The sequence below is a fragment of the Mytilus trossulus genome, chromosome 7, assembly GCF_036588685.1.
Source record: "Mytilus trossulus isolate FHL-02 chromosome 7, PNRI_Mtr1.1.1.hap1, whole genome shotgun sequence".
Classification (NCBI taxonomy): domain Eukaryota; kingdom Metazoa; phylum Mollusca; class Bivalvia; order Mytilida; family Mytilidae; genus Mytilus; species Mytilus trossulus.
The window spans coordinates 15,130,604-15,154,794 of NC_086379.1; the positions used below are offsets into that span (position 1 = coordinate 15,130,604).

The 24,191-nt window shown below is 32.2% G+C and overlaps 1 protein-coding gene across 1 annotated transcript; it reads right to left on the reverse strand.

Annotated features, from left to right (window-relative positions):
* Window positions 1-1,613: 1,613 nt before the first annotated feature.
* On the reverse strand, window positions 1,614-22,394 carry LOC134724676 (WD repeat-containing protein 13-like). The gene is made up of 13 exons (XM_063587847.1): window positions 22,272-22,394; window positions 14,105-14,160; window positions 13,285-13,373; window positions 12,865-12,919; window positions 11,889-12,034; window positions 11,268-11,350; window positions 10,775-10,915; window positions 10,142-10,308; window positions 9,419-9,478; window positions 5,262-5,404; window positions 4,764-4,883; window positions 2,881-2,999; window positions 1,614-2,034 (listed from the first exon to the last, which is right to left on the reverse strand). Exons 1-13 carry the CDS (start codon window positions 22,348-22,350, stop codon window positions 1,841-1,843), a joined length of 1,452 nt encoding a protein of 483 aa, XP_063443917.1. The 5' UTR covers window positions 22,351-22,394; the 3' UTR covers window positions 1,614-1,840.
* Window positions 22,395-24,191: the final 1,797 nt, after the last annotated feature.

A 24,191-nucleotide genomic window follows, 5' to 3' on the forward strand; every position in this document is an offset into this window, starting at 1 on the left:
CTGTAACATTGCACTATCCCACACATACATGTATATACAGATATTGTATCAATATAAAATTTCGAAAATATTTTATACATTACAACAAGAGGCTCCATAGAGCCTTCATCTCTCACCTGGTAAAAAAATATGTCATTTAGATTTATATCAATTATCTTTATTACAAGCAGTTATGTTTATAAAAATAAGGATAGATTTCAAATGAAGTGGATATAAGAAATTATAGCAAACAATACAGCCTTCAACAATGAGAAAAAAAACAGACCATATAGTCAATTATAAAAGGCAGACATGAAAACATGAAACGATTCAATTGAGAAAAACAAAGGGCCTAATTTAATTTATAACAAACATTTTTAGTAGATATTTTCTATCTCTGGTTGATGCCCAATTTAGAATGAAATTAATTTCTATCTCCTTATACTCCCTGTCAATCAAGTTAAATTTGAACTGTGAAAGAATTGGTTATAGATCATCTACTTGTTTATTATTATTATCCTCAAACTGGAAATACACATGTCTAAACTGACAACTGTTCCCATTTCGGAAAAAAAACTAGTTAATTGGCTTCAAAAAAACAAGAAGTAGAAAATCTCTGCGGATTTTTTTCCTGAAAGACAAATAAAGGAAATTAACAAACTGAAATATAACTCATGCATTTGAAAACTAAAAAATACATCATCAAACATTTTATTGAGGTAAATATTAAAATGAATTATACAAGGATGTTGGAAATTCATTTATGATGGGTTCTATTGGATTTAAAAAAAAACATGCTAAAGGAACATGCTGTATCCTTTGCTCCAGTAGATCTTAATAATTTTTTTATTTATGATGACATGCAGACAGAAAACGACAAAGGACGCAAAGTGATGGCATAAGCTCACATTGCATTTTAAGCCAGGTTAGCTAAAATAAAGTAATGTAGTCAATAAATAAGAGATTCCTCTTCAATAAACTCCCTGTTACAAACAGAAACATAACAGCATTATCTTAATTAGGAATCTGTACAAATAAATATACCTTCTAAAAATCTGAAAAAATATAACAGTTTTCATATAAAAAGATGCAGGTATTATCTGTATCTATAGGAGGACAACAACTGTATCATTGCAATGATACTTTTTTGCTTTTCCCTTTTTGAAAGAGTTGATACAATTGACAATATTTTTAATACATTTCATTGCTTAATTGCAACATTATTTTAATCCCATGATTTTATTTTGTAGAGAAAAATATTTCATTCAATAACTTTTTTTTCATTAATAATTTTCTTTGGCAGCCTGCAAATTTTTGGTTCATGTTGCTGCTTAACATTCAGTGTAAGTTATTCCGGGACTATTCAAAATGAAAAAGTGGGTAATGTCACTGTGTACAACACTTAACTTTCATCAACATAATAGAATTTTCTTTAATCTGTTAATATTGCTTCCATAGAGCTCTTTATGATTGGTTTGGTTATATAGTTATTTTTTTTAGGATTTCTAGTTATAAAATCACAATGGAATCACAACTAAGCGCTTTTCTAATTTTATTTTACAAGTAAAATTGTTAATAGCTAAATTCATCTTTAATGTTTGGCAACTAGATAAGTTTTTATAATTTTGGGTTTGGTTTTTTTTTTCTTGTTAAATCACATCAATATATATGCTAAGGATTTTTACTGTAGTCTACAAGGTATAACTAGATTGCTAATACACAGATAAAGTTCAGGCTTTGGATTATTTCTGGTACCTCCATGCTGTATGTACTACCATTCTTTGTTCCCTTTAGGTTGATTTGTAGACATTGAGATCATTTCCCCTCTGGTTCATAAACTCATTTGTTTATTTTTTGCCTGTTAACCTATTTGCTTCCCCTCTCTCTTCCATATTATCACCATGCCTTGTTCATCGCATGATGCTAGTAAGCTTTCATCACAGTTAAAACACACATCAAGGACAGGAGCAGAGTGTCCTAATAGTTTGTTAACACATGGTTTACTTTCCTTACACACATCAAAGAAATACACACACATGTCTTCACTTCCAGATACTGAAAAAAATAACATCAAATGTTCATTTTCTATTTTATATATGTAGCAATGTATTAATTCATCGCATTTGAAGAAACTCATAAATATTCATAGATTTATTTTTCAAATAAAATAAACATTTCAAACAAAACCTGGTTCAAATTACATTCAGATAATTTCTTTAAAATTATGTTTAATGTTCATGTGTTTAGTATGGTTGTCATTGCAATAAACATATCTCTTTAAATAGGCATTGCTTCACACTAGAGTTACAAACGACATTTTTCCAAATATGCCTCTTACTCATTTATATTTTCTAGCATTAAGTATTCAGAAAATATAAACAAATTTAACATTGAACAAGTTACCAAGGCAACAAACCATGATAAAATTTACTTATATATCGATTATAGATGATGATAATGATATGGTGTTAAACATCCAGAGCCAAACTCTTAAATGTATATATATGTGTGCTTAGAAGAGAAGTAGCAAATACCAATGTTTAAGGTGTTTTGTTTGACTGATCGAAATACTGAACCTCCTGTACTTTTAAAATCTAAAACAGCCTAGGCTGATTTTTTTCTCATTGTTTTATTTTCATGTCATATTTTTTGTATGATTAAGGTTTTGTGTTGTCCCAGAAGTTTCAATTGATGGATCATTTAAGACTGTCATATTTAATAAAATTTTGGCAATAAAACCTTAGTTTTACAATTTCCTATGGAAAGACCTGTATAAGGTCTGGGGAGTGGTATCTAGTTTATAAATGATATAGTAATTTACTGACACATGCTTCTTATATGGGAGATACCTTTAATTACTGACCTGTGTAATGTACATGTATCTAAATGAGTGTTACTTACTAACACAGGCCCCTTGTCTGAATGACATTAAGGGACAAAATGTGCTCCTTATAGAAGATCTTTTCTGTTTAACTGGAAATCTTTTCTTTAATTGCAAAGCTCCATCTTCACTTATTATTCTGTAAATAAAAGAAAAGTTTCAGACCTTTCAACAATGGCAAGACTTCCATGAGGCCTTCAAAAACTATTAATACAAATAGAAAACAGAAAAAAATACATACAAAATAAAATACATAATACAGTTAAATATAACAGCTTAAATATTGAATAAGTACATTCAGTAGAAGAAAAAAAACACATTAGTTTCGTGCATCTTTATTCTGTTCAGTTAAAAGATAGTTTAAACAGTTGGTCTTAAATGTATCTAAATTATCTATCTTAAAGCAAAAAATATCTATCTTAAAACAAAAAATATCTATCTTAAAACAAAAGTGAGCACACCTGTGTGATTTTATCTATAGCATCTTGTTCAATTGTACTTATATTCTTCATCATGATACCAGCTCAAAGCAATTAGAGAATCTTTTCATTTCTAAAGGTTAGTTCAATCAGTCAGTGTAAAAAGAAATCAATCACAATATAAATATACCAGACAGTAACTAAGTGAAACGTTATTTTTCAACACTAGTAAATATTTGTTGCTATGGGTTGATTCATTTTCATGGGTGCCAATTTTCATGGCTTGAGGAAAAACAGTATTTCATGGATACTTGCTTTCATTGTTTGCTAAGGTTACCTTACAAGCCTATAAAGAAGCATATCATTATTTTATTAAAAATGTATTTACCTTTTTCCATGAAATCCCTAATATTCATTAATCTACAAATATTTAATTCTAATAGTCCAGTTAAACTAAGATTCAACCTCAAACTAATTGCAACAGAAAATGTTTTAGTTCTAATCTATAGTATTATGCCCTTTATATACACAGAAAAAAGTCTCATAAAATCTAACTTGAGGAAAACTCAAAGTCAGCATCTTTAATTTCCTATGGAAATTAACATTGGAAGGGGAGATAAGTCTTGCAAATATGAGTCCTTTTTGGTCATTTTTTGGTTGTTTTCCTTGAAATTTATGTAAAGTATGATACTTTGATGGGGTTATAATATTGTATTTGACTAAATTATATAATCTTCTGCTCATGAAATGTACAAACCCGAAGTGTTTTGGGTAGTTTTCATGCATTTTTCATTAAAGAAATTAAAAATTTGAAGCTTTGTTACCATTTTGAAAAAATTATTTAGTATTGATTATATCTGTATATTATATTTTTCAGCAACTAACTCATCTAAAGAAGGCTGTACAGTGACCTATAATTGTTAAAGTTTGTGTCATTTTGGTCTTTTGTGGATAGTTGTCTCATTGGCAATCATACCACATCTTCTTTTATATTTAAACCACAAAAAGAAGAATACATATTTAATTATTTTTATTAAATTTGAGATTCTTTACCTTGACATGTTGAAAAATTTAATAAATGGTCAACTAATGAATTACGAAATCTAGATTATAGCTTGATAAAATATATGAAAATACCTTTAGAGTTGTTTGATATACTCTAAAGACCGCTAAAAAAATCAAGAATCAATACATTCTGATGAATAGAAGCGGTAAAGTTATAAGTTTGTATCAAATTCTATTGATATTTCTGCCTTTTTTCGTAAGAGTTATCTCCCTTTCCAATGCAAATCTCCATAGGAATCTAATATTATGATTTTTAGTCTTCCTCAAGTTAGATTTGATGGGATTTTTTTCTGTGTATATTTGGGGTATAATGCTAAAGATTAAAACTTAAAATTCTTCTGTTGCAATTACTTTTGGGTAAGGGTCAAACTTATGCTAGATTGACTGGACTATAAATATTTATCAACTTAAATACTTACTTGAACAAACAGAGTGCATTAACACAGCAGTTAACCAGTAAAGAAGGATCTCTAGCTTCACGACTGATCCATGACCTAGCAGATATACATGTGACTGGCAATCCTTCACAAACAGTTATTCTGTAAACACAAATAAAGAACTGAAGCAACTTAAAGTGAAAATAGAACTATTATTAACATTGAGATATATCTCACTAGTTTGGCAGAAAGTGAGAAAATGTGATGGTTTTGTTTTCCAATTGTACATACATGTATGTAACTGCAATGGGCTGCTAAAAAGAGCATTTGAAATATCAATAGTCTATCTACATGATCTAAATTAGTTCCGAACAAAAGTACCATGATCATATTACTTTTTATTTTTAAGAGCATAGGATTGAAACTGTGTAGTATCATACCTCATTTCATAATTTTCACTAAAAAAGGAAGCAGATTTTCATGAAATCAACACGAGTCACAGTTCTACATAATTCAAAATACCAAAAATATTGTACAAACCTTCTTGCTTTTATTAGTTTACCACTGTTTACATCAATAGTAAAGGAATGAATAGAGCCCTTGTCATCTCCTGTCCATAATATATGCCCTGTACTGTCAAAAGCTAGAGCTAGAACTTTACCAGTCACTTTACTTGAACCTCCCTGTAAAATATAATATAGGTCCTGTACTGTCAAAGGCTAGAGCTAAAACTTTACCAGTCACTTTACTGGAACCTCCCTGTAAAATACAATATATGTCCTGTCCTGTCAAAGGCTAGAGCTAGAACTTTACCAGTTACTTTACTAGAACCTCATTGTAAAATATAATATATGTCCTGTACTGTCAAAGGCTTGAGCTAGAACTTTACCAGTCACTTTACTAGAACCTCCCTGTAAAATATAATATATGACCTGTCCTGTCAAAGGCTAGAGCTCGAACTTTACCAGTCACTTTACTGGAACCTCCCTGTAAAATATAATATATGTCCTGTACTGTCAAAGGCTAGAGCTAAAACTTTACCAGTCACTTTACTGGAACCTCCCTGTAAAATATATTATATGTCCTGTACTGTCAAAGGCTAGAGCTAGAACTTTACCAGTCACTTTACTAGAACCTCCCTGTAAAATATAATATATGTCCTGTACTGTCAAAGGCTAGAGTTAGAACTTTACTGGAACCTCCCTCTAAAATATAATATCTGTCCTGTACTGTCAAAGGCTAGAGCTAGAACTTTACCAGTCACTTTACTAGAACCTCCCTGTAAAATATAATATATGTCCTGTACTGTCAAAGGCTAGAGCTAGAACTTTACCAGTCACTTTACTAGAACATCCCTGTAAAATATAATATATGTCCTGTACTGTCAAAGACTAGAGCTAGAACTTTACCAGTTACTTTACTGGAACCTCCCTGTAAAATATAATATATGTCCTGTACTGTCAAAGACTAGAGCTAGAACTTTACCAGTCACTTTACTGGAACCTCCCTGTTAAATATAATATATTTCCTGTACTGTCAAAGGCTAGAGCTAGAACTTTACCAGTCACTTTACTAGAACCTCCCTGTAAAATATAATATATGTCCTGTACTGTCGAAGGCTAGAGCTAGAACTTTACCAGTCACTTTACTGGAACCTCCCTGTAAAATATAATATATGTCCTGTACTGTCAAAGGCTAGAGCTAGAACTTTACCAGTCACTTTACTAGAACCTCCCTGTAAAATATGATATGTGTAATGTCACAACAAAAGCTGGTTCTAAAATTTTGAGCATGTATTTTGCTGGAACATTTTTTAATTTTTAATTTTTAAATGCTCTAGCTGTTAAAGACTTCTACATTAGGAAAATCATCAGTCTGATACTTCACCATCATTTCTCTATAGAATAAACGTCATTCTTTAATATAGACTATAGCAAGAATATATACTTTCATCCAAACATATGTAATTTAATATTAAGTCTTGAAGGGAAATAAGATCATGAAGCATGGACTTTTCATGTTACTACTTTCCAAATACATGTATAAAGTGTTAAAAGATCTGTGCTGTATTAGATGAAAGATAAAATTGAGAATGGAAATGGGGAATGTGTCAAAGAGACAACAACCCGACCAAATAAAAAAACAACAGTAGAAGGTCACCAACAGGTCTTCAATGTAGCGAGAAATTCCCGCACCCGGAGGTGTCCTTCAGCTGGCCCCATAAAAAATATATACTAGTTCAGTGATAATGAACGCCATACTAATTTCCAAATTGTACACAAGAAACTAAGATTAAAATAATACAAGACTAACAAAGGCCAGAGGCTCCTGACTTGGGACAGGCGCAAAAATGCGGCGGGGTTAAACATGTTTGTGAGATCTCAACCCTCCCCCTTCACCTCTAACTAATAAATGTGTTTAGTTCCGACGCAAAGACCTTATCAGTGACTCAATATTAACGCCAAAATATGCAATCTTTAATGACTTGACAACAGTATCGTAATTATATCCCTTCCTAATAAGTCTATTGAAAGGTTTTGTAAGTTTCTGAGGTGAATACTGTTACGGTTTAGGGTATAAGCTGTAGGTTTGTACATACGACTGTTTCAGGCTACTCAGTAAACACTCTATTCTATTTTCGCGTTCGTCGTTTACTGTTAGCCAACGCGTATACAAAGACATTTGATGAACATTGTGTGTACTTATATATTGTTAATGTATGTAAATATTGTTAGTAAGGTCTCTGGGATTAATAAAATAGAGTTCGTCTTCACCGTTTGACCATGGGGGGTCCCTTGACTGAACGACGGTTCCCACCTTCTGTTTATCCTTATTTCACATGTTCCCGCTTTATTACCTTGTTATTTAATTAGCGTAAGGCACGGATATTGTAACCGGGGCCCATACATGCTATGAGTAAGCTTAGATAAGTCCCGTTTGTCCATTTCCGGACTCGACAGAATGTCAACATTCCAATCGCCGCCATTTGCATCACTATTTTTATTGACGTCAGTGACCTAATGACCTGAGATCAGCATCCAATCAGCATAACGTAATTTGCCCACCATCTCCATAGGGGCACGAGATGTTGGTGGGACAGAGATATAAAAGCAAGTGCACAACAGTCTTCAGATAGACTGCGGCCCGCTACCAGGGCAGTCACTCCTAATACCAAGGAACTTACCAAGGCAAACCAAACGTGCCGCAGTCAATGCAATGCATGTACCTTGCTATTGTATGCATCCCCGTTGAATAAATGGACCAAACCATAATTGACCTAGATGTTTTACTACGTTTACTATGATGTTGACAAACTATTAACGTACCAAAAGGGGGGTCTCGGTATATTTTATTAAGTGTTCTGTTGGGTTTTCATGTGATTTATACTTGTAATAGTATTGATTGTTTGTATATAATAAATTGTGAAGCTTAATTAATCTTGTTGTCTGTTGTACATGTAATTAGTAAGTCATTGTTAACGAGTTTCTGTGCTACCATATTTAGATCAGTGCCTTAACCGTTTTGCCTGCTACGCTACCATAGTATTGACCATTTTGCCAGCTACGCTACCAGTATAAATTAGTTTGTAACTCTGCACCAGAGTTGACAGCTCTATATTAGAATTTACCAAGAATATAGTAATCAGTGTTAACTTTATATAAATAACTTTTACTTAAGGGACACCCCCGTCCCGTAACAATACTGACACCTTTGTGCTTTATAAAGAATATTTCCATAAAAAATTGGATGTGAAATACCTGAACGTATAAGAAGTCTGCATGTTGAGCTATATTTACGAATGATGTCTTTATACCGACGATAAAATTTAGTAAATGTTTTGACTAGTTTGTGATATCGAAAACCCTGGTGTAATAATTTTTCAGTAATACATAAATTTCTCTCGTTAAAATCTAAAACATTGTTACATACACGAGCCAATCGTACAAGTTGAGATATATAAACACCGTAAGATGGTGACAAGGGAACGTCACCATCAAAAACCGGATAATTAACGATAGGAAATGAAAAATCATCCCTTTTATCATAAATTTTAGTATTCAGCTTTCCGTTAGTGATATAGATATCAAGATCGAGGAAAGGGCAGTGGTCATTGTTGGTATTAGCTTTATTTAAAGTAAGTTCAGCAGGATAAATTTCATTAATATACATACTGAAGTCATCATTATTGAGAGCCAAGATATCATCCAAATATCTAAAAGTATTATTAAATTTGTTTTGATAGGTCTTTGCTTATTTTTGTCATAAATTGCAACTCATAACAATACAAAAAGAGGTCCACAATAAGTGGTGCACATGCAGTTAGTCCCCATTGGAATTCCAATAATCTGACGATATACGAAATCCCCAAAGCGAACAAAAATGTTATCTAGTAATAATTCAAGGGCATATATAGTATCAAAGCATGTCCAAGTTACATAGTTTTTTTGTTTATTGCTACTAAAAAATAGATGTATAGGTTTGTCAGATAACTGCTGTACAAAAACTATTCATAATATATTGTACAAGTGTTATGCATAACCACACCAATTGAAGAAGAGATCTAAAAAGAATCTTCCTTTAAGTTTTACTGCAGCAAAAGTGGAAATAACTTTAAAAAAAAAACATATGATCAAGAAATAAAAACTCCCTAAAAAAACAAGACTGAATGAAATTGTTTACAAAAAAATGTACCTTACCTTATATCCTTTGCCTGTTGATATGTTCAAAACTTGAACAAAACATTTACTATTCCCTGTCTGGTAACAGTTAAGGTTATAACATACAAATTGATTCCTGAATATTAATAATGTAGCAGTTTTCATGATGAACTGAAAAATCTACAGCTCAATTTTTGAAAAATTTCAGTTAGATTTTGTTGGCCTGCAGATATGATTTTTACAGGCCCGTAAGCAATTCTACAAGCCTGCCCAGCCTGGGCTGCCACTCAACCTGAAGACTGATGTAGTGATCATCATTCAACTTAAAAAAAATAGTGGTCAATAGGCTATTTGCCAATTCTTGTAATTGACCCTGTAATTAGGGATCCCTTCTTTTAGTTGTCTCCCTTATGAGGGACATACATTTCTATTTACAATGGAGAGCTAGCAGAAAGAGCAAATTTACCTTTGCCTAATGTGAAGAATCTTTAAGGTTTTCAAATCTTTTAATTACATTAATTTGTTGTTCAGCTAAATACCTTTTTACATTAGAAATTATTTTTCGTGAAAATTTAGTTAAACCCTTTCAATTCATCAGGTTTTGCATTGGCAAAAGCCGTTTTTGTCCAGTATGGAACCAGTCTACGATTGACAAAGGGAAGCAATTTGTTAAAAAGTGTGTAATAACAGAATCAAATTGGTAATTAGCAAAATGACTATTCATAGATAACACTTAATGAACCACAGATTCCAAAAGGATACAACAAACATGTTATTATTTAACGGATGAAAGACACATGACAATAGTTCTGCTGCCATACTGTCCTCTATCACCCTCATACACTTCCCTGCGGCTATATCCCATACTCTGGCTGTAGCATCTAGGGATACCGAGAGGATTACATCATTGGATAGGGAAAATACAAAATCTGAATTTGATAGAGAAAATGGATGAACATCAGCTGTCAGATGATACAGAAATAATAACAATATTGGATAGCAAAACATAATAGTTTAAAAATACAGAAAGTTTAAAAAAGATTTTTATTTTTATTTTTAGTGCTTCAAATGCATAAAATGTGTTGCACAGGAAACAAAACCTTTCATGAGAATCATTTGATGTTGGTCAGGGCATTCTTAGATGGTGAACTGTCCCTTCCAATAATCACAATAGCTTTAGCATGTTTAGCTCTCTGTGGCGTTCTTTCAATGGAACTTTTCATTTATTCTTGAAAAAAAACAATTAATTTTAAGACAAAAATTTCAAGTAGAAAATCACAGATGATATTTCAAAGAATGAAATTTCAGAAAACCTGATAATTTGTTCATATATGTATGCAAAACTTTCCTTAATGAAGCTTTAATTGGAATAACTAAATGATTTTGTATATGTACCTGTGACTCCTGCAGAGTGACCTCTCAGCATACAGATAACAGTGGCAGGATCTGGTATAACCTGACATATGGACAGGGTACCATCCAATGAGGCACAGGCCAATCTGGTTTTATCATCATGTCCAAATTTTACATTTGTAACTACAAAAGAAGAGAGTAAGAAATACAACGATTAAAATATATCGCGATTCAGAAATAAAACAACAAGAATTTTTAGGGCTTTTCTTAAATATAAATTCCTGAAAGGGTAGCAACTCTTTTGCTGGGGAAAGTGCTATTTATCATCCCTTTCACTGATATTTATGCATTACAGAAATAAAATTAACAATCAATTTCCTTTCCTGTCAAATACTCGAAAAATCTTTAAACCATTACCTTTATATCTTAAAAGGGGAAGGATTTCATAATCCAATCATATCAAGTTGTGATTATGTTTAAATGAGAGTTAGGAGTAAAAGAATTATATTAAATATTTCTCTTTAACTGACAGTACCTGCTGCTGTGTGCTGATCAAATATATGATGCATTCCTGCAAAGGCATAATTCTCTGAGACGGTCTTCCCTCCAGCCATAGCCCTGGAAAACATATTTTCTTTGTTAATTTTCTTACTGATCAATTAACAAACAAGGAATTATCAAATTTACCCAAATCCTATTGTAATATTTGATATGATAACTGTAAATTATCAAATAACAATGTCCTTCTAATGAATCATTTAATTTTGTGGGTGCATTTTTCATTGATTCAAAGGAAATTTTATATTTGTAAATATTCATATTGGCAGATTTGCCAAAAGGTGCATACAAGCTTCTAGAAAATTGCTTCGTCATTGATTTTTTTTTTTTTTTAATTCTCTTTTCATTTTTTAATTAATTGCATTAAAAAAACTTGTTATTCCATACTATAGGTTTCAATACTTGACACAATGCTTAAAGATTAAAGCAGGACCTGAAAAAAGTTATGATGGGGTTCGTGTTGCTCAGTCTTTAGTTTTCTATGCTATGTTTTGTGTACTATTCTTTGTCTGTTTGTCTTTTTCTTTTTCAACCATGGCGTTCTCAGTCTATTTTCAACTTGACTGTTCCTTTCACATATCTTCTATGATAATTATACCTGCTTGCTTCAGCTTCATCTGTGGGTACAACTTCTATACTGTCAAAGACACGTTTCATTGGTCCTTCAAAGATATGCTTCAGTGATCCACTGCTCAAGTTCCTACGATGTTTCTTACTGTCACTTAGATTAAGCTTGTCAAAATTCTATAAAGAAAGAAAACAACGTAAATAAGGAATGCTAAAATTAAATGTGAATATTTTCTTTTATTCAAAGGATAATAATGTGTATGAAATTCAAAGAATTGACATTACCAAGACATAGATAAATCATTTTCTTGATAAGACTGTCATTAAAGTGAGAGGGTTAGCGCTATAGAACCAGGTTTAATCCACCATTTTCTACATTTGAAAATGCCTGTAACAAGTCAGGAATATGACAGTTCTTGTCCATTCGTTTTTGATGTGTTTTGTTATTTGATTTTGCCATGTGATGATGGACTTTCCAAATTGATTTTCCTCTTAAGTTCAGTATTTTTGTGATTTAACTTTTTAATAACGCAATATTAATTTTTGTTTGAACAGAGAAAATGCTACGATAACATCAACTAAACATGACTATTTTGTAACTGCAATGATACTGGTATACATGGAATTAAAAGAATTAAAGGGGCCTCGGTGTCCAAGTGGTCTAAATAGTTCTACTACTGTGATCATACGCCAGTCAACAATATGGTTGTGAGTTCAAACATAGATTTGCTTTAAAAATAATCTTCTAACTATGTGGAAAAAAAAAATCAGTTCTGGTAATTGTTTGGCGAATGTTAATTTCAACTAATGAAGAAGACTTAAAGAAGCTTAACAGAGTTAAAAGACTGAAAATGACACAGTAATTCATCATCTTAAGTTCTGTTTGATCGTACAATAAAACAGAGCATTCTTAATCATATTATACCAGGTTAAATGACTATCTGATTTCATGTTGAATTTGTGCATCATAAACTATGTGACTAACAAGACCTTAAATAATTACATACATCTAATCCACTCCTTCCTCCACTTCTTAAACTTATGGACCTACTTCTTATACTTCTGAAAAATATAAAACCATGGTTATAAAGCTATAGGTTTGCTAGGTAAATATATCAATTACAAACCAATATAAGTCTGCCCTAATTACTCAAACTTTTAGGAAGGAGGCATGTCTCCAGGGTTGCTTGACCCATTGAGTTGTAAATTATGACACAGTTAAACAGTCATTGTGTAATTACCCAGCTTAACAACAGTCAATTTAACATGGTATAACCTGCTACATAGAAATGTTTTATACTAAAGTAACAATGTTATATTAAAGTTCAAAGATATATAATATACATTGTGAGAATTCTTAACAATGTATCTATAAATTAAGTTTCATTCATTACTGTATCACTAAACTAAACAATGATAAAACCTACCCTCCATCTGAGAAAGCTGGACTACCATATCTAGAATTCAGCAACTGAGCCCTAATATGAAGGTGATCTTTCCTGACTGAAGGGTCTTTCTGAAATGAAAAAATCCATATTACCTTTGGTGTCAACTAATTTCAAATTATGTTATTATCATGTTTAATAACCATTTGACATCCTTATGAATAAATACATGTTCTAGTATACCGGTACATCCAATAGACCAATTTCCAGTTTGTTGCATTTCCGTCAAAGCTTTGTTTCAAGTGAACACCATTCCTCATTTTGGGGCATCATTACTTCCATCCAATCTTGAGCAAGCGGTTAAAAAAATAATGATGTTATACAGTATAAATTATTTGGCAATTTAAATTCTTATACTTGATTATCAGCAATGCTATCATTAGGGAATTATGATTAAAAACATAAGGAACATATATTATTTTGTAAAACAAGCCTGCATTATGACGATTATGAAGATGCTTGCTGAACTTTAATAGCCAGAAATACATGTGGTACCCTATGTCTGGTAAACAACACCATAATGGATAATTGATGAACTTTTCTGCTGAAGGAGATAACTCAAAAGAGACATATTCATTTAGAACATACTTGACAGTCTAAATCTTCAGAATAAACTATTGAACCCACAAACCTGAAGCTAAATTTTACGAAAATTCAATTGATTTGTAGAGAAGAATGTTCCAAGCGTAAAGCAAAATTATTTTTTATTGTTTGTAAACACGTGATTGATTTGTTTAAATTTGTGGAACTGCATACCTTTAATTAAATTTTCTACAACAAGTTTTAACATTTGAATACTTACTCCTGACTTGGCACACTCCCTTAATAACTGACTTCTTCTTCTTATATACAAAGTTCCTGTAAAAGAAATAACAGCAATGCACAAATTGGTAATTACATAAAGATAACATTAATGTATTGTTAGAAGACATTTGTTTATGAAGGTTTGGTTATTCAATTTAACCCTTGTCGTGCGGGGGCCGTAATATTACGGCCTTACCCAGAATACCGTTATTTTGGCATCAATGGCGCTCCATACATTTAGAGATCATCATAATACCATTTAAATCTTAGTGTATGCACGTTTCCTCAATCTGAAACTATTCATGTCATGTTTCTCACTTTAAATATTCATTTTGAGCTCAAATACGAACTTCAAAATTTGATATCGGACAAAATTGGTTTTTTGGAGGGGTGGGCTTACCTTCAAGGTCTGAATCATGGAGTTCAGAGGACTGAAACCTTGACAAATACCGTTAACCTAAAGGCACATAAGGACTGGTCGTGTTTATTATCAAAATACGCAGAGGAAACGACTACTTCCGGTTGCAAGTCCAGTTAAAGTTCAAAATTGGAAAAATTCCGAAATTTTGTGAATTTTGGTGCAAATGACCTTCTTTACACTGATGAACCCAGATCAGTTTCACTCCGACCTAACAACTGTTGTGATAAAAGTGTTCACTGGTGTCCACACTACATGTAAACTACAGATGGATGCATCTATTAGCATCTCTCGGATTTACAGGTTGAGAAAAAGAATGAAAAAATGTCAAAATTGACGCTTTTTGTACCTGAGGACCAACTTTGGGGCAAATTCCCGCCCACCCTTCCTCGCCTTCTCACCCCGACCACCCCACCCTGTGATCCCCTATTTTAGATTTATTGCAATCAGTATGCATCAGCATCAGGGTACAGCTCATTTGCATATCATTTGCATATTTCTGCAAATAACTCAGCATGGTAAGGGTTAAGAACCCTGATGTCAGAAACAATTTTTTTTCAGTTTTCTGTCCAATTTTGATGTTTTTTCGTCTTATTTGGGGCCTAGAAAGGTTATCAAGGCCTTGGGATACGCTGGTCATCTCAAAATCGCCAAAAAAAAATTAATGTTGAAACTTACTTAACCCTTGTCGTGCGGAGGCCGTTATATTACGGCCTTACCCAGAATACCATTATTTTGGCATCAATGGCGCTCCATACATTTAGAGGTCATCGTAATACCATTTAAATCGTTTCCTCAATCTGATCATATTGCTAAATAAACACCCTAAGGGGTCATGCCATTAACACTTATAGAATTGAAAGGGCTGATTATTGTTACATTAACAAATCTGCATTCTATTCTGAATAATTACTTATTAATAAGTCACAGTACATATACATGTACATTATTTAATTGTAATTTTTCTTACATGTAATTCTTAATAGGAGGCATATTTATTTGAAGAAAAAAAATTTTTTGCTTTATATTTAGTTTTACAAATCCAAACTAACAAAATAGGTTATAAATATCTTTAATATATAACATTTGTGTTTGATCATTAAATCATCTATAAAATTCAGGCCAGTATTTTATATTACCCAGTATTGCCCAGTATTACCCGCTAAAACCCAGTAAAACCTGGGTTTTCCCAGTATTTCCCACTGATGCAGGAACAAATATATATATATACATTCTATACAGTTACTGTACCCAGTGATATAAGGGTAGTAATGCCCTTTAAGGGCATATGATACAGTTACAGGGGAGGTAATGACGTTGCTAACGTAAATGTTATTTTTCGCAATGTCAAACTGTGACATATCGGGAAAAGATGCATTTTTCGACTGATTTTTATCATTCAAATTGATTTAATTTGAAAACGAGAGCATAATTAAGACCCCTATTTTTTAAGATGACATTTTGTTTCATTTTCCAAATGGAGATTATGTGGACTAAATTTTGTAAAACTGTAAATAGTGCAATTTTTTTAATTTTGATAAATTTACACCTAAAATTGGTGTTTTTTTTCTCAATTCTTTACCATTTGATAAATATGAGATATTTCTGAATAAAAAATGCATAAAATTTTTAGGATACTTATAAAATACAGAAATTACAAATTATTTAACAGGAAACAATTTGTGTTTATCATTTAAACAAAAAAAAAATGTCTTTCGTTCGAAAAGAAAAATACGGCCACAAATCCGATCTTTGAGCAAATATACAAAATTTCGACCTCATTTAACTCAAAAAGTAGCACATGAAGGTATATTTTTTATTACTTATTACATATTTTATTTAATCAGGCCAAAAATAGCCTATATGGAAATTTTCATCAAACTGTAAATAAGGGATCAAAACTGTATGATGTATTGTATGCCCTTAACGTCAGGCATCAAATGGTAATTTATTATTTTCAGCTTCTGTAAGTGTCAAATAGGGTAAATTCTTACCGTAATTCAACAAACTATCCTTATTGTTACTTGTCAGGGGTCTCAAATAATTATTGATACCATCATTTTGGGGGGAAAAAATAAGGGCTATTCCAGTAAAAATTATCCAGGGGGGGGGGGGGGGGGGGAAACGCCACTTATTTTTTTACCCCATTGCATTAAAAGACATTTTGAATCAACAGTACATGAATTATAGTTTAGTAGGACTAAAGAATTCCTGCACCCCTGTATTTCAAATGAACCATTCATGGAAGGAGATATAAAAACCAGATGCTCCGCAGGGCATAGCTTTATACGACCGCAGAGGTTGAACCCTGAACGGTTGGGGCAAGTATGGACACAACATTCAAGCTGGATTCAGCTCTAAATTTGGATTGTGATTAAATAGTTGACACAGCATAGGTTTCTGACACAGAATGAATGTGTTCTAATGAACTTAAAATTTTTGTTTTCTCTTAAAGCCATTCACTATGCTGTTGAATATTAATCCTCTCAAAAAAATGTTTGAAGAAATTTTCTTTTTATTTATGAAATTTCAAATGAGAAAAATTGAACCCAATTTTTTTTAATCACATCCCCCTTTCCCTTATTCCAAAACTAATCTCAATTAAAAAATTTAATGGAGTTTGCAACAATAACTACTCATTTAAATACATCATAAAATATTAAGATGTAAAAAAACTGCTTGTTATCACTGAATGGTAAAGATTATTTTAATTTATCAGTTGGTAGTAAAAAGTGAACATACATTATATATTGTATATAACAAAGATTTAAGTTGATTCTGGACAAAGAAAGATAACTCCAATTAAAAAAAATTCTTGCTATTGCACAATATTTTGAAATTAGATATTTCTTGCTTACTATTCTGGACAAAGAAAGATAACTCTAATTAAAAAAAAATTTGCTATTTCACAATATTGTGTAATTAGATATTTCTTGCCATTGTGCAATACTTTTCAATTGAAAAGACTCGCTATTGCACAATACTTAATATAATAATTTTAGATCCTGATTTGGACCAACTTGAAAACTGGGCCCATAATCAAAAATCTAAGTACATGTTTGGATTCAGCATATCAAAGAACCCCAAGATTTCAATTTTTGTTAAAATCAAACTAAGTTTAATTTTGGACCATTTGGACTTTAATGTAGACCAATTTGAAAACAGGACCAAAAATGAAGAATCTACATACACAGTTAGATTTGGCATATCAAAGAACCCCATTTATTCAATTTTTGATGAAATCAAACAAAGTTTAATTTTGGACCCCGATTTGGACCAACTTGAAAACTGGGCCAATAATCAAGAATCTAAGTACATTTTTAGATTCAGCATATCAAAGAACCCAACCAATTCATTTTTTGTCAAAATCAAACTAAGTTTAATTTTGGACCCTTTGGACCTTAATGAAGACCAATAAGAAAACGGGACCAAAAGTTAAGAATCTACATACACAGTCAGATTCGGCATATCAAAGAACCCGGATTATTCAATTTTGATGAAATCAAACAAAGTTTAATTTTGGCCCCTTTGGGCCCCTTATTCCTAAACTGTTGGGACCAAAACTCCCAAAATCAATACCAACCTTCCTTATATGGTCATAAACCTTGTATTTAAATTTCATAGATTTCTATTTACTTATACTAAAGTTATGGTGCGAAAACCAAGAAAAATGCTTATTTGGGTCCCTTTTTGGCCCCTTATTCCTAAACTGTTGGGACATAAACACCCAAAATCAATACCAACCTTCCTTTTGTGGTCATAAACATTGTGTTTAAATTTCATTGATTTCTATTTACTTAAACTAAAGTTATTGTGCGAAAACCAAGAATAATGCTTATTTGGGCCCTTTTTTGGCCCCTAATTCCTAAAATGTTGGGACCAAAACTCCCAAAATCAATACCAACCTTCCTTTTGTGGTCATAAACCTTGTGTTAAAATTTTATAGATTTCTATTCACTTTTACTAAAGTTAGAGTGCGAAAACTAAAAGTATTCTGACGACGACGACGCAGACGCCAACGTGATAGCAATATACGACGAAAATTTTTTCAAATTTTGCAGTTGTATAAAAAATGAACCACTTCTGTCCAGAAGCATTTTTTTTTAAACTTTGTAATTTTTGTTTAAAATGGTTTTATTAAAATTTTCATGATATTTTTTTTTATAAATGAAGTCTTGTGATGAGAATTTCTCAGTCTGATGTTGCATTTCACAAATTGGGGTTTGTCTGCTCTGCCAAGCAACATGGGTTTGGTCTAATAGACTATTGTTGGCTTCTGCTTGTCTTTTTCCTGTGTAACAAGGCCAAATTTTCCGCAAAAATTAGGCCATTTTTTTCCTTCAATACCACCCACGCAACATGCACAATAAAAATCTAATTGTCTGTGCTAAATATAAATATTTTTTTATGGACCGCATAGTTTGGATGTCACCCACACATATTTTTTTGTGGGGAGAGTGTATACAAGGGAGAGGGTACTTGAAGTTGTTATAAACTGTATGCAATAAAATATTATTTGGGACAAAAATTGCAAAGAATTGGCCAGTCCACCTTATTAAGGACATATTCTTTGCAAGGAAAGAGAGTTAAGTACATCAAATTCTTCAGGTTTGCACCAACCATTTCATGTTTCAAGTGTTGGTTGGAGATTGGGCCTTGGATTTTAATAAAATATTATTGGTCATGTTGGTAGGCTCAGTGTAACTTAATATTTTGTAAACAATTTTTTTTTCAACAGGCAATGGTTGTGCAATATGATTTACTTTCCTGTGTACCAAGGTAAGATTTTTCAGCAAAATAAGGCTTATTTTTGTTTCAGAAATATCCAAGGCCACCTACAAGCATGAACAAATCTAATGGTCTGTAGCATAAATATTTTGAGGGACCTAGTAGTTAAGATGTCAGCCACACATATTTGTTTAGGAAAAGGTAGAAAGGGTACTTCAAGAAGTCATAAATAGTATGCAATAAAATATTATTTATGACAAAAATTGCAAAGAATTGGCCAGTCCTCCTTAAAAGGACATATGCTTTGCAGGGAAAGAGAAACAAATAGCCAAACATCAGTAAAGATTAATATTATATATCCCGACATTGTGTGGTACATAAACAGAGATAATTTTGTGATCTTGACATCCGCTAGTTTACAGACTGCACAAATGAACTTGTAACGACTTTTTCACTTCACAATAATTTATATCCTTGAAAATACGTTTAAATATCTATTTGGAATCAATTTCTTAAATATTGGATAGAAGGATCTGCATCTATACTATATAAGTGTTCTCCTTTTTTCACTAAGGTAAGGTGGGTGTTTCGAAAAAAACACTTGTAACCAGGGTTTATTTTTTTTTACTGTGGGTTGGGGTCACAAATAGAAGGATAAGTATAGCCATTTAAAGTCCTGTTCAAAGGGGTAACCTCAATGTAATGACTATCCCTTTTATTATGTGTACATTTAAAGAGAACAAATGAGCACATATTTGTGTCTGGCCTTTTTTTTAACACTTATGGACACTCTAGAAAAGTTGTAAAAAATAAAGGTAAAAAATCTAAGTTTTTCTTTTACTTTTCTTCAACAGTAATATGACCCCTTGCCTGAGGGACAGTCCCTCATGTAAGGGATATCCCTTATTTTGGGATTGTCCCCAACCTGTTTATCTTAGCGATCGCCTGTGTGCCTTTTCTGTTGTTTTGATACTTTTTTTTCAATTTCAACAATTTCAATTCAACTATCCGTTTTAGTTGACTTATATGGCTTAGAATTTTTCTTATTACCATCGTCATCTGCCTTTCCATTCCCCCGATTAATAAAAGAAAACATTGAAATTTGACGATCCGCCATTTTTGTCAATGAAAACAAATCTGGGAGACGCGATTAGTATTTAAATTTTTACGGTGCGGAACCCAAAAAATCCAGAATTTGAAAAAAAAGCCGACCACCTCCTAAAATGGAAAGGTGGTCGGATTTGAAAAGAAAGTGGTTGGCACACCCGGCTTAAATGCCGAATGGAAAACACTGTATATGTGACGATTCTAATGACTGTAGACCACGTTTACATGTACTTTTGATTTTTAAACGAAATGAAATGGGGAAGTGACAATTGAATAATAATTTCACAATAAAACCGGATTCATATACGAACTTTTACGCATGCGCAATACATAGAACAGGAAGCACCTGTTTGCAAGTGAAAATATTTACGTTTTGAAAGTTCATTCTTTTTAATCAAAGTTGTGGAAAGTTTTTGATGAATATTTATATAAAGTATGACGAAAATACATTAAAATGACGAAACTACGACAAGCAAACAGCAAATTATGATCGTAAGGGAAATATTGAAATTACAATACAGTTGAAATGTCCAGGAAGATTATCAATTTTGTTCAAATGACGAAAATACGACAGAATTGTGAGAAATGATTAAAATGAAATGCTGACTGACTGATTTAACTTAAATAGATTATTATGATGGTCATTTATGAGGTTTTATAATAATAATTTAGGGATTAGTGACCCATCTGATTGGCGATAGGCTGATTACTTGTCATCACAACTTTTAACACCTTTGGTAAACGTTAATTACCTGAGGGTCATAAACTTGTCAAAAACATATAAAGACAGGTAGAATTCAAGTAATTTGATGTGTAAATATTTTTACACTTTCCAAATTTAAGAGACGAAATTGATATGAAATATTTTCGTCATTTCGAAAACCTTTTCGTAAAATATATAAGTGACAAGCATCAATCCTCACAATTTGGCCGATTCCGTACCTCATCTAAAAGGAGAGAAGCGGAGTCACCCGAGGATTGCCGATTGTGACGAGCATGTATGCACCGAATCGGGGAGATAACTCCCAACTTCCGAGAGATAACTCTTCCTGCTTCCGGCTTTTCGCGTTTGACAAGAACACAAACGGACGCTTAAAATTAGTGGTCTGCCAACTTAATTTGAATTTGGACGACCTTTTCAGGAGAATCTTCCTTCATAACAGGGAGAAGAATATGTTTAACCTTTTCAGGAGAATCTTCCTTCATAACAGGGGGGAGAATATGTTTAACGGAAAAAAATATCGTCGGCGTTCCGCCCCTCTTAGGTAAATTTTTCTGGAATAGCCCTAACCTGATTCGTCAAAATCAGTCAATTTTCTTATCGTCTAAAAGAAAGTGTATATATTATTGTCATGCATCAAAATTACTGTTAACGTCATTTGTCAAGAATTTTTACTGTAATAAAATACCCCCATTATCACCGTCTGATATGAGGGGGCCTAGGAGGGGTTCTGATCCCCAAATCCTGGGCTTAAAAACATGAAATCCTGAGGTCTCAAATTTAAATCTTGAAATTTGGAAAAAAGAATTCCCTGATCCCGAAATGGACAATTCCAAAATCCAGAGCTTGAAAAGTCACTATCCTGGAGTCCCGATAAAGGTCAGGACTACCCCCCCCCCCCCCCCTTTGATATGGTACAAGAAAAGATTCCCACAGTTGGGTGATGTATAAAAAACATAAATTAACTGGGCCGTTGACTATACTAAAAGAAAACTGGCTGTCATAAACGGAAGTTGTATTCACTGTTGACTGTTGTAAAAGAGAAGGAAGCAATTATTAAGGGAGACAGGATGCGATAGCTATTTCTTGGACAACTTCCTTTTAAACATGCATTTAACAGGCAATTCCTATCAAGATTCAAGTACATCATCGCTACGTGTTAAAAAAATATTCTGCACGTGTAGAACTTACTGAACTGAGGGTTGTTAGGAGTTCTATAAGCATTAAATTTTGCATCTAATGCAAGTGCTTGTTGCCAAACTGCTGCCATCCTGTCATTTTTTTCTAACCGGAAGTTTGCATAAAGTAAATAATATCGGGATCGATTCTGGTCTTATGGCAATGGCTATTGCTACGAATTTTTAAGACTTTCAAAAGTTAGGCTATTTCCACGAAAGTAATTAAATTCATATTCTTTTTACTCTTAGCATTTTGTAAAATAACTGAGTCATGATCCAAGCTTATGAATACAATAAATTTTAATTTTGACAGCGATCAAGGATTTATATGACTTATATATCCATATATAATAGTAAGACTGCTATAGTATATATCCACCAAAGTTCAAATGAAGTGAATGCAAGCAATTATAGGCAGCCATACAGCAAGTCTAATTTGCTTGTATAATTGTTTTGAAATTTAGGAGTTTTATAGCAAAATTTATTATACACTTAGTATTACCATTTACCATATAGCATAACTCTTTTGAAAATAGTCGATAGGCACTGATTTTCATAGAAAAATATATAATATATCCATATATGATAGTAAGATATGACTTAAAAATTACAATATAAATCCTTGATAGAGGATTCAAGGAGAAAAACTCCTAGATCACGTACATTAGTATGTAATATTTTTTCAAGGGGCATAACTCTTTTAAAAATAGTTGATCAGCACTGATGGATTCACAAATTTGTCTGAGATATTGCTGATTTAACCTTTGATATGAAAATATTTGGCCAGATTTGAACACTTGAGAGTGCTGACAATGCAATTTTCCATAGAATTTATATTTCTAAGGGAAATAACTCTCTTATAAAGCACTTATTTTTACACTCATTGCAGACATTGCTGCTATAAAACTCCTAAATTTCAAAACAATTATACAAGCAAATTAGACTTGCTGTATGGCTGCCTATAATTGCTTGCATTCACTTCATTTGAACTTTGGTGGATATATTCTATAGCAGTCTCATTGGCAATCATACCACATATTGAAAGCACTTACAGAGCAAAATTTATTATACACTTAGTATTACCATTTACCATATAGCATAACTCTTTTGAAAATAGTCGATAGGCACTGATTTTCAACTTGTTTGAGACATTTCTGATAGAATTTCATAAATATCTAGCAAAATAGGTACATTTGAGAGCACTAACTGCAATTTTCTATAAAACTTTAATGTTTCCAAAGGCTGCTTTAAAAATGGTTGATCAGCCCTGATTTATCAAAACATTTTGTATAAATTTCATAAAAAATCTGTTAAGAAATGTACATGTGATAGTGCTTATCTCACAAGACCAGATGGAACATTGCTCTTAATCCTATGTCCACCCACAACACTTTGCAAGAGACAATTAAAGATAACACAACTTTTTTGTAATAATGAAGATGTTACATGAACCCTCAAATGTTCAGTGTTTAATTTTTGGACCGACAAATATTCTTTATCAATATTGATATATCATGGTTGGAAATTCCTTTTATAAATCATAATCCTTCATCCTCTTAATTATGTTTTCCTACATTTGTCATGCACAAGGTCATGTGTTTTTCATTATCAATGATGTGTTTACACTTTATTCATCGAAATTTAGCTGATTGATACATAAGTCTGGGATGACATGATTCTTTTAATAGTTGTAATTAGCCTGGAACTAGGTTTCAGTATTAAAGTGGGAGTACTCAAATTTTGTGTCTGTTGTCTGTTGTTTTTATGTAAGTTGTTTTTTGTGCTTTGGAATGTTCAATCAAGTTCAGCCCTTTAGAACTTATTTCTACTATTTGTTTTTATTTTATTCTATTGCACAGCTATCTCAAGTTATGGGAGGGTTGAGAACTCACAAACATCAGCTTTTAATTTAGATGTTGTCGTAGTTTTATGT